The following is an 11,863-nucleotide window of genomic DNA, read 5'->3' as shown; positions in this document are numbered from 1 at the left end:
CAAAGAGAGATGTGGAAAAAGTATAAAAACGGTGAGATAAGAATTCAAAGTACTACCATAAAAATATTGTAGAAATGCTACTTAAATAGTATAACACACCATAAACTAGACCGTGGGTGGTGCTATGTATTAGTTAGACCACGTGGCAGCAATAGAGTGGCCCCAGCCCAGGGAGATATCGAAGTGTTTAAGGGAAATAAATAAATTTAATCGAACAGCTGCTGAGTGAGCCGTGGTTATTATAGATTTACAATGAACAAGTAAACGACTATCTTGCACCATAATGTACAAGGAAAGAAAAACAATCTTGTGAAGGGAGAGCAGCCTTACTATCTTTCATAGTTGTGATTGGATTCTTGACTGAATCTTGAAATGGTTGTAAAAAATAGAACTAATTCCAGCATGCAGTAACACACTCTGTGCAAGTTTTCTCTTTTTGATCATCGAGTAAAATTCAAGTGTTTTGCACAGTATTAAATCTATTTGATAGGTTATGGTTTTTTATACTAGACTAGAAGTAAAAGCTAGTATTGGCTTCTTAGGTAAGTAGAAAATTTATTGAGCAGTCTGGCGGATTCCTATGTTCTCCCTTTTGGCTGTAAATGAGAAGATTAGCCTGATCAAATGCAGAGAATAATAAAAGTGCACCCACTGCTAGCAGACACAAGCGTAATATATATTGTTGCTTGTGATATAACGAAATTCGAATTTGGTATATGGGTTTTGAAAGTAAAAAGGATGACTGAACAAATTTTAAAACTATATTACGAGAGAATACATATAGTTACCAATATTAGAACAATATTGTGCTTCCAGAATATTACTATATTCTGTTTCAATGTATGATTGTTGTGCGGTACTGCTAGTGTATGTATTTTCTGAATACCATTGGTTGTAAAAAATTACCCAAATGATTATGATAAGATTATTAGTTATTTGATTATTTTAAAGCGCATTTTTCACTTCATTATGTTCAGGTAATAAAATAAAATTAATAACATGATTGATAAAAAACTAAATTTATAAGCACTGTTAGTACAGAGAAAAAACGGTGGTTGAACAGAAGTTGCACTCAAAGAATATATGCCAAAGCCAGTCTGATATCAGAAGCCAAACAAGCTTATATAAACCCCAGAAGACCACCTAGTGTGTGTGCTTATGATATAGTATAGTTCTGCTCTGTTAGTTGCATTGAGTGAGAAAAAGAGAGAAGAATGGGATGGTTCTACCCTAAGAAGAGTGCAGAATGTAAGCACGAATGCACATTGACAGATAAGACCATGGACACTGCTTCTCTTTCTCTAAATCTTCACTTATTTGTGATATTTGGCATTGTCCTTAGCTTGTTGTGGCTCTCCCATTACACCACCTACAAGGCTCAGCAGAATCACATAGCCCTTTACGTTCAGTTATTCTTGTTTCTTTCGCCCATCCTATTGATACTCTTCTTGCTCTCATATTCCACCTGTGGAAGGATCAACTTTTGCTTCATGAGTTCAAGGCACAAGTCACTCAAACGAGCCACTGTGTCTCCCTAGAATCTTGCAGCTACTACCGCCACTGTTACCACTTTGTTATTAATCTTTATTTTATTCTAAGTGGTTTTTAGGATCTCCCAGAGAAGGAGATAGAAATTCCATATAGTATTACCGCACAACACGAGTATAAGGGGAACTTTAGTCAGAAATTTTATGTTCTTTGTTCATATTCAAGTCATATACTGATAATATTACTGTATTATGTGCTGATATTCTGTATGTAAATTAATTTGAAGTCCTCTCACTTGTGAAAAAATGCAATTTGATCTCCATGTAGCAATTCAACGGTTGTTCTTGCCATCTTTTCTCTTGTGCTTGTGTTGGTGAGATTTATGAAAGCAGGACAAATTAATCTAGTAGAACATAAAATGAATTGCATTCTTTTTACATTATGCAGTCACTGGTTATACATTCCATTTGTTTCTCTCTTCAAATCTCAGGTTGAAGTTGATACGCAATAAAAGGGTACTGTTAAATTCCATTAAAACTTGTCTCTCCCATTTACAAACTTCATATTTTTTTATTGATTTTAGAGTTTCTATAAATAGTAATAATAAAACAAAAACTGGTACGAGTAACCAAACTTATTAAAAGACTAAGGAATTTATGAATCATGTAATCGCTTCTGTTTAATCAACTTTAACTTCAAAGAACTACTGCAAGCGGCAACCTTATTCAATTTTTTTTTTAGAACTGAACACGATTCATATATTTATACAAGCATCATCACATCTGCCTCTACATATTTAAGAATTACAACACTCAAATGATTTTTACGCTAACTTAAAGTTAAGAGCAAAGATAAAAGGCACAGAAAAGTAAAACCAACCTACAGAGAAAATTTTCAAATCAAACAAACCAGCTATCAAGAAAGTTGGATTGGTATTGAGCCATTATGAGCAATACAAGGATCAAAGCAGCCACACCCCATGGAGAGCTACCTTCTGAAGGGCCTTGGTGGGTTCTTCTGCCACTCCCCCACGGTAACGAAGCAGAGAACCAATCTGAGTTCTCCATAGAGGATAACCAACGAACTATGAGTATTAGCACCACCGGGGTAGCAAACAGTACCCAACCAAATTGTTCTTCAGCAGTTTCAACAACCTCTTCATAGGAAAAGTACCATGAAACGGCAAAGAAGAGGAAGATGAGTGCTAAGATTAAGAGAACAGGATAAGGCAGAGGATTCAGAGTGAAGCCATCCAAAACAGCAGAGGTTCTGCTTCTACCATAAGCCATTGAATTGGATGGTCTTTTGGGTATTGGAATTCAGAAGTGAGAAGCTTAAAAGACTATTTTTTTATAGCAAAATGAAAGAGAGGTGTGAGTGTGTGATTGGTGAGTGGTTTAGTTGTGAGACTAAGTTGTAATAGTTTGATTTTTGGAACTGATTTATAAATGAGATGAATAAAGTGAAGACAAGGGAGGTAGTGTCAGCTGCAGGTACAACAACATGCTGAACAGTTGAGCAAAAGGGTGATACAATTTCCTTAGAGAAGAAGTTTAATGCTATTGGCATGCTACTACATACCATGACAATTATATGCTATTTTTTCAGAGTTTCAATTAATTGATTTTGACCTCATTGGTTGGATTGTGAATGGCCATTATGATGAGCGTTATCCCATTTTGCATGATCACACTAAGGAAATTGTAATCAAATAAACTATACTAAAAGTATATTCAAACTATTTTTTTAAAAAAACACTGTATTTATACATAGTAAGTCTTTACATAAATTAATGTCTTCTAATATAATCACCTTTCTATCATCTTTTTTTTTTGAAGGAAAACCAGAAAACCTTTCTATCATAAAATAAGATAAGATTCAGTGAAAGATATAAACAGTTATTTTCTAATGTTATTTAATAAAATATTTTATCATGGTTTTAAGATAATTATATTAAAATTTAATAAATATGTCACTCATAATAATTAGTGTAAAATATATTTACATAGTGAAGATGCATCTGTTAATTATTCTTATAACAAACCTTTACTTTAGTTCCTCATGTTATAATTAATCTCAATTCCTAACATTAAAAAACATCATTCAAGTTAGTTTTAATTTTGTTTATCTAGCATCAAAGGTTGATGTGAATGATGTTTTCTAAAACCAAAACTAAGGTGAAGTTTTTGTAAATTTTGAAAGGTAAACATTTACTGTTGAATATATAAATAAATCCTATTTCGGAAAAGTTTTATTATTTGCAACAGTGATTTTTTCTTATAAGAACTTAAATTTGTATCATGATATGGACTTAAAAAAGAAAGACAGCAAAACTGATACCGATTATTTCTTTGGTGTCTCTTTCCTCCACTTCTCACTGAAGTGATTGCTTATGTAGTATGTTCAACAAAAAGTTATTGGCTCTAAAAAGCACTTTTTGCATTTTTAACCAGTTTTGCATGGTCCATTTCAATGCTGATACTGATACCACATTAGATTGGACCAGATATAGTTATCATAAAAAAAATAATGGAGCTAGTGTGGGGACATATGAGCTATTCTCAGCTAATGGATGATGGAATAAGCCATTACCTACTATAAACATAGTCACACTTTTCCCTTCTTCCCACTCCTCTTGACCCTTTCTCTGTCTCTGATAAAATTGTTGAGTCCCTAGTTTGAGTAAAATCATCTATTTCAAGTGTTGCTTGAGCTGACACTTTAACACCTAATTTCTGGTCTTTTGGGTTGAATTTTTCTTTTGTGCAAAAGTTCTAATAGTTGGTTTCTTTTTGTTGAGAGCTAGATTAAAAAACTGCTTATATAGATCAGATTAAAATGCAAACTGTTTCCTTTTTCACTTACACAGAATGGCACTTTCAAAAATGCTTGAAGATTCAATCATAGAACATCACACGTTTGAATTATAAAGTGACATCACAGATAAGAATGTGTAATACTGAATAGAAACATTAGAATTACTCTGGCAGAACATTATAACGTAACATATACCATTGTAGTACATAAAACATCAACAATAGTAACAATAACATAGAACACAATACCATTCATCTCATCGGTTTAAAAGTTTCACAGTTCTCAACACATGTTTTTTTCTCATAATAGCTCTATCTGTTACAGTAGCAGGCATACGTACACTGACAAAATGGTGGCTTGACAAAAACCTTTCTCCTTGAAGTTCCCAACAAGGACAACACAAGTAGAATGAGTACTATGAGTATTAGTGCGACAAAAGGTGAGGTGTACTTGGTTTCTTCTTCTGGTTGACTTGAGAAGAGCTTTGGTGCAGACAGAAGAATCAAGGCCAGGGCCAAGATCAGAACAACATTTGGAGTACGAGCATCACAGGGCCTTGGTTTATAGTAGTAGTAACCCATTGAAGACCTGAGAAAATAACAGAGAAATGAAGGTTTTTTATGATTCAGAAGGATTAAGTCAAAAGGAATCTCAATACGAAGGAACATATTATAGTTGGCATAATTTGTCCTCCACACAAAAATTTGGTACGCATTTAGTGTTTTTATAATATCTATGAGGCTGTCAAATTCCGTGAGAATGACGATATTGTCATCACAGACAAAATAGTGGGGTCAACTACGTGTTCATGATTTTCATAGCAAGTCTATGGACATTAATATGATGTAATTTCAATTTCTCACAAACAATTCTTTAAGCAGTTTTCGTTTGAAACCAAAAAGTAGTTCATTGTATAGACAAATTCAGTTCAACCAAATAGATCAAATCTGATTTCTGTTGGTTCATATTTTTTTAATTTTTGATTTCATTCCAGTAGCTTTTTTCAAACCATTCTTGTGAGTTTCAGTTTTTTTTTTCCATTTCCATCTCTGATTATCTGAATATCTACAAAACATTAAAAACTGACAATTTTTCTTCTCTAACGAATTTCCCAAACTTAAATTTTAATTGGTTTTTTAAATGAAAAAATGTTAATTGTTTATAATTCTCTCCTTTCTTTACAAAAATGCTATTGTTGGTTCTGATTTTCAAGAATATTTAGAAATGTGCATATAAGGTAAAAGATTAGATATGTACCTACCACTAATAATTTCTCCTTATGATAAGCCCAACATACTAAACACTGGATTTTAGAATCATGGGTTGTGCAAAGTTTTTTTTTACATAATGTTCTCAAACATGTTTCACAGCTATGCTGAGAAAAAGTCAACCAGTTTGGTTGGATTCTTTTGATTCACTAAACCAATGCTAGTTTTATTTGTCTTCAAATTTATTGTGTTATTCTTTCAAATATTCAGTTATGTGTTGTGCTCAGTAGTTTTAAGGATGATAGAACAAGTAAAATGTTAGTTCTACTGATTAGAAAAAGTGAAGAAACAGGGGAAGAATTACACTGAGAAACAGGTAAACCTCTATCCACAAACTTGGAAAATCATCTTTGTCCAACCTAAAAACTAACCAGCTTTTCCTCACTCCACTTTTCCTAGTTAACTAGCTTCCTTCCTTTATCTCTGTATAGAGGTTAACAACCTATGGGAATAGTACACGTCTCTCGAATAGTATGTCCGTGTTGAATACATGTATCGAACACCGATACTCGTAAGATACGTATTGATGAGGTGTCACAGTTCTAATACAATTTTAAAAGGAAGAAATACATTATTTTTTTAAAAATTTAAATCTTGTTAAAAAAAACTAAAATATATATTTGTGTACATAAATTTTTATTATCAATTTATATAATTTGTGTTTTACATTTTAAAGATTATATGTATTTATGTTAACATCATAGTTGATAAAGTAGGATTGCATCATTTTGAGCTTAGTCATTATTTCATATCCTGAGGCTGGAGGGGGAATCCTCTAATTTTAGAGAGTTCCTTTGTTTATATTTTCTGCAATTATGTCTTTTATATGGCACAATTGTTATGACCTTGCATTTCCTTTAACCATTCAGGTTCTGTGTTTTTCTTTTTTGACCTATGAATGAAGTGAAATCATTTTCCATTCTCCTACTGGTGCTCTGGTTTGATAAATAATTAACCATTCATTTTTTCTTTCAATTTTATAGTAATGCCAGGGTTTACTGCGTATTGGCTAAGTTGCAGGGTTGCTATGTTGTTGGAAGTGCTGGATCAAAGGAAAAGGTGAGCTTCACTAATGCTTGCAAAAGTAAAACTGAATCCTTGAATTAGTTATTCCTTTCATGTATACAATAGATGAAGTATAGACACATGAACCGAGTACTTTGTTCATTTTCTTACTGAATTTGTTGTATTAGGTTGACCTTCTAAAGAATGAGCTTGGATTCAATGAAGCTTTTAACTACAAAGAAGAATTAGACTTGAATGTGGTTAGTTGAGCTATTATCTGTAGACACAGAATCTCCAACACAACCTCTTATACTGAAAGCGACAACTTGTACGTGAGATAACATATTATGGATGTGATGATTTTGAGTTATTAAATTTGACATTCAAATTAATTTAGATAGGATATCAGTTCACATATTTTAGATTAGATTTTTCGTATGTAATTCACAAATTCTAGATTAGATTTTTCGTATGTGACGACTTTAGGTTCTTTTTCTATTTATAGTAATTGTTTTAGGCTTTAAATGATAGTAACAGATCCAATAGGCATTGGGTATTTATGTGTAAATGACAGAATCAACGGTAGATACATTCATGGTCTCACTTTTTCTCCTCGCTCAAAAGATAAAGCTAAAATTGCACCTAGTTTAGTTAAATTAGAACTGCAAAGAAGATAATTGTAACTGTAAAAGAAATAGATGAGAGGAATTAGCTACGAAATTCAAGTCATGTTCTCTCTTTGAGCTTCATGATTGATTAGTTGAAATTAAGAAATTTGAGCATAACTGTTGAGGTTTAGAACTCACCTATAAGAAATTATGGCTAGGAAGCTTGTTGTGTGAATATTGGAGTTATGTTAGAGATAATTTGTTTAGAAAAGATATATTGAGATAAGTTCATGGAATCCAACTACGAATATTTTTCTTTATTAAGTAATATAATACAATGTTTGGTTGTTTTTGAATTTAAAATTACTTGTACACTTTAATTTTGAATAAATATATGTTTTTTAAGTTTCTAGTCAAAATTAATAAAATTGTAAATGGGTTAAACACATCATATTTGGATATGGCGGCTCAGAAGATCAAATCCATTAATGACAAATGTTCTTGTATGTACTCAAAATGTCTTCTTTCTCACTCTGTTAGTTGTCAAATTTTTTAATCACTAGGAGGTCTCAGTTTTCTCAGCTGAAGCGTGTTAGAAGTTGGGGGCAGAGTACATGTAAAAAGTCATTTGATGCTCAAATCAATACTCGATAAGCGAAAGTTAGGAGTAATAAATTCTATTAAATGCATACTTTGGTTTAACTTTGGTCAACCTATTTATAGATTCATATTGAATTTTTGGGTTGATGAGTTTGATTAGCATGAATACCACTATTAACATGACATTGAGTACAAACTAGTTGTGTTAAACTAATCTTTAAATCATTATTGTTTTAGAGTATCAAGATATTTACGGTCATGTTATCAAGGTCATTCTCAACTATTTAGTTACGATCTTACCCATCCCAATCATATAAAGTATAACAAATTAATAGGCAAAAGGTGAAGAGATAGGAGAAAAAAAACTCACTTCTTTTTATCTTATCTTAGTTTAAGACTTTTCTTTTAGATAAATAGCTAACTATTTTGCTTTCTAACAAAGTTGAAAAATTCTTAAGGATTTAAAAAAAAATCTTAATAGGGACAAAATAGGTTCTTAACAGTGATAAAATTGTACTAATCAATTATAGGGACAGAAAATAGCAAGAGCATAATTTAAGCTCATGAAAGATGGGTATTTTTGAAAGTTGCTTTATCAAATTAAAAAATATAATTAATGAAATTGAAATTAAAAATAACATTGAATACTCCATAGACAAGATGTAATAAACAAGAATATTTCATTTAAGAATAGTTTCCAAAAAATATTTTTTAGACAACTATCCGTATTTATAATACACGATATATTGGTTATATAATCAATATTTAATATTGTGTGTTTTTTAAAATATGATATCCTTAGGGTTTAGGGCACATTTTGGTGGTTGTTTCTCATGAAATTTTGTTGAGTGGAAACTTTTGGAGAGAGAAAAGAAAACAAAGAGAAAAAAATTATCGATCCATTTTGTTTTGTCTGAGTCTCGGTTTTGGCATTGGGCTATTGTTTAGTTTGTTCGTTCCAATCCAACGTTGGTTGTTGTTTGGGCGTGCGTGTGGGTGTGTGTTGGGTGTCCAAAAAGTTGAATCAGCGACCCCATGAGACCTCAGAGAACGTCGATCCACGCCGTCACGTCATGGGTGAGGCGGCAACCCCCAAAGGTGAAGGCTTTTCTCGCCGTCGTTTCCGGCATGGCGGCTCTCGTCCTCCTCCGCTTCATCGTCCACGATCACGACAATCTCTTTGTTGCTGCCGAGGCGGTCCACTCCCTCGGAATTTCCGTCCTCATCTATAAGCTCACGAAGGAGAAGACTTGTGCTGGTACAACACTCAGTTGCTGTTTTCTCTTGATCTTTCAACATGTATATTCTATTTCTGTTTGTTCTTTGGATAGGGTAGGTTAAGAGTTTCTCCTTCTAACTTATTTCAAATATCAAATGGGAATGCTCAGAAAATTAATTTAGGAACGTCAATTATTTGGGACTGGTTTCTTCAGATTCTAATTTAACCCATCTAGATTTCCTTTACGAAATTTTGATTTTTTATAAAAAAAATTATTGTTTTCTTTTATGGTTTGCAATTTTCAATTTATTTTGACAATCGGGTCGGCATTGTTTGGCTTATTTGATTTGTGTGTGTATTTTGGCTTAATCAATTTTACGTGTTGCCTTTTGTTGTTGAACATGTTGGAGGTATATATTTCTAATGGTTTTGAATTATGACCAGGGTTGTCGCTCAAATCCCAGGAATTGACAGCTATCTTTTTAGCTGTTAGGCTTTACTGCAGTTTTGTCATGGAATATGATATCCACACCATACTTGATTTCGCTACTTTCATTACAACACTGTGGGTTATATATATGATTCGTTTTAAGCTGAAGGCTAGTTACATGGAGGAGAAGGATAACTTTGCAATATACTATGTGGTAAGCTCCAATGCCTCTCCACTACCTATTGTTTCATCCTAAGATTAGAAGCCCACCCCCATCTATTTTGTCCTTTCAAAAGATAGTGACATTTTATTAGTTCTTGTAGGTGAAGCATTTTTTTTCTATTGGTTTCTGCTGGAATTGGAAACTTGACCATATTAGTTTTAGAGTTTCATATGGTGTCTTAAGATGAGCCATTCCATAATCACAATTTCATTAAGACATTAGCTGGGGGTGGTAGTATATATTGCTTGTACTGAAAATTATACTTTCAATATAATTATTTTCCAATCATTGAAATAGTTGTATTAATGCAAACATCCTTCTCCATGAATAAGGCTAGAAAATCTGGATCTGTAGAGTCAAATGGGAGAATTGTTTCCCATGAGATGATGCATGTGAAATGGAGTTCCTATTACTAATTTCTAATGGCAGTCACAAAGTCTGAGAATAAAAGCTTGAAACCTGTCCTATTTCCCCATGCTAGAGTGCGGTTGGGGTGTTTTTTACATATGACTTACTACTTGCTCTTATTTTGATTGAGCCAAGTGCCATTGCATCAAATAAAACTGCTGCAGACCATATATGTAATGTGGCTTTCCTTTTACTCCCTCTTTCTTCTTTTCCTCCTCCTGTCTGTCTACTTTGAGAAATTTAACCTATTCCTTTTCACATGTTTGTTATTTTGTCTCACATTGCTTGTAGCTTATAGGTTTACCAAGAGTCAGTTTGATGTTCTTTACTTTTGAATTGAATGCAGGTGGTACCGTGTGCTGTCTTAGCCGTGCTTATTCATCCATCAACTTCTCATCATTTATTAAACAGGATTTCCTGGGCATTCTGTGTATATCTGGAAGCTGTCTCAGTCCTGCCCCAACTGCGGGTCATGCAGAACACCAAGGTATTATTTCTTGACTTAAAATTCTATCTTCAACATTTTGTGTATGGGATCTGATTCTATCTTCCATTTTCATTTTACCCTTTCAGATTGTTGAGCCATTCACAGCTCATTACGTATTTGCACTGGGTGTCGCAAGATTCTTAAGCTGTGCACATTGGGTTCTTCAGGTCCGATCATGAAAACTTCAAAATTCATTTCCAAATTTGATGCTCAGTTGTTTTTTTGACACATGCTGGTTACAGTGTCCCTAGGACAATATTTTTTTTCCGAATGTCTATCTTGTTGAAAGGTCTGAAATGTGGGCATTCCTTTATAATTTTTAGTTCCTCTTTCATTTTAAATAGTATTATTAACCAAGACGTCTTTCCTCTACCAGAATTTTAACAGGACATGTGTTCTACCTGTATTTAATTTTCCATTTGAATTGACGTGTTCTGAGTTTCTCAATTAAGTTAAAACCAATGTGATAGTAAACAAATACTAGATTGCTGCTGTTAATGGTTTGTTTCTTTAATGGTATATCTTACTGAATTTTCTAACTGTTGGTCTCCTACGAACTTACTGTTTTTTTCACAGGTGTTAGATAGCCGTGGGCATTTGTTGGTAGCCTTGGGGTATGGTTTATGGCCATCAATGGTTCTTATCTCTGAAATTGTCCAGACCTTCATCTTGGCAGATTTCTGTTACTATTATGTCAAAAGGTTGGTTTAGTTTCTAATGAAGTTCTTTTTCTCCCTGTCATTCGTTTAATGCTTCTTCTGCTTAGAGTTTCTCAAGATCACTCCAGCGCTTCTCTTGTATATTTGACCTCATGATTTTTATTTAATTGCAGTGTTTTCGGGGGACAGCTTGTTCTACGTCTTCCCTCTGGAGTGGTGTGATTGAAGACATGGTTTGGCGTGCGTTGTCACACTTATTTTAACTTAATCAGGCATTATGGTCGGTTACCCTTGTTAGAGTACATTTTGTGTTGGCTCACTTGTTTGGTTCTTTGGTGGAGTGTAAAGTTGGGGATGAAAGAAAACCAAGTATATTTATGTTTAACGTACTACTGTTATTTATAGTTGGAAGTCATTTACACAAAGTCTATATGCTATGTGTGGTTCCGCAAAGGCAATGGTCATAACGGTTATAATCTGTTAACAGCTGAAGACAATACCAGTTATTAAAATGGTTTAAACAGAATTTTATTAGTTGGATGATAATAACAGAAGAGAGCCCGAAAGTCCAAAACAGCTTTAAGATTTAAACTCTTCCTACAATATTTTAACAATACGCTTTTCTATATAGAAGTTAAACCATCTGTGCAA

The 11,863-nt window shown here is 33.2% G+C and overlaps 2 protein-coding genes across 2 annotated transcripts; one reads left to right on the top strand and one right to left on the bottom strand.

Annotated features, from left to right (window-relative positions):
* Window positions 1–102: 102 nt before the first annotated feature.
* On the bottom strand, window positions 103–5,020 carry LOC137822371 (uncharacterized). Its single transcript, XM_068627259.1, has one exon. It carries the CDS (start codon window positions 2,775–2,777, stop codon window positions 2,388–2,390), a length of 390 nt encoding a protein of 129 aa, XP_068483360.1. The 5' UTR covers window positions 2,778–5,020; the 3' UTR covers window positions 103–2,387.
* A 3,536-nt stretch (window positions 5,021–8,556) lies between these two features.
* Window positions 8,557–11,637, top strand: LOC137817940 (uncharacterized). Its single transcript, XM_068621166.1, has 6 exons — window positions 8,557–9,044; window positions 9,450–9,649; window positions 10,413–10,553; window positions 10,640–10,720; window positions 11,130–11,254; window positions 11,386–11,637. Exons 1-6 carry the CDS (start codon window positions 8,822–8,824, stop codon window positions 11,432–11,434), a joined length of 819 nt encoding a protein of 272 aa, XP_068477267.1. The 5' UTR covers window positions 8,557–8,821; the 3' UTR covers window positions 11,435–11,637.
* Window positions 11,638–11,863: the final 226 nt, after the last annotated feature.

This window comes from Phaseolus vulgaris, chromosome 11 (genome assembly GCF_000499845.2).
Source record: "Phaseolus vulgaris cultivar G19833 chromosome 11, P. vulgaris v2.0, whole genome shotgun sequence".
Classification (NCBI taxonomy): Eukaryota; Viridiplantae; Streptophyta; class Magnoliopsida; order Fabales; family Fabaceae; genus Phaseolus; species Phaseolus vulgaris.
The sequence above is the reverse complement of the archived record's forward strand: the minus strand, read 5'-3'. Positions and strand labels throughout refer to the sequence as shown.

Excerpts from the sequence above, each read along its gene's own strand:
- LOC137817940 (XM_068621166.1), top strand. The coding sequence starts at position 8,822 with ATGAGACCTCAGAGAACGTCGATCCACGCCGTCACGTCATGGGTGAGG. Across the intron at positions 9,045-9,449 it reads GAAGGAGAAGACTTGTGCTG|GGTTGTCGCTCAAATCCCAG; the intron begins GTACAACACTCA and ends AATTATGACCAG. Across the intron at positions 10,721-11,129 it reads GTGCACATTGGGTTCTTCAG|GTGTTAGATAGCCGTGGGCA; the intron begins GTCCGATCATGA and ends TTTTTTTCACAG.
- LOC137822371 (XM_068627259.1), bottom strand. The coding sequence starts at position 2,777 with ATGGCTTATGGTAGAAGCAGAACCTCTGCTGTTTTGGATGGCTTCACT.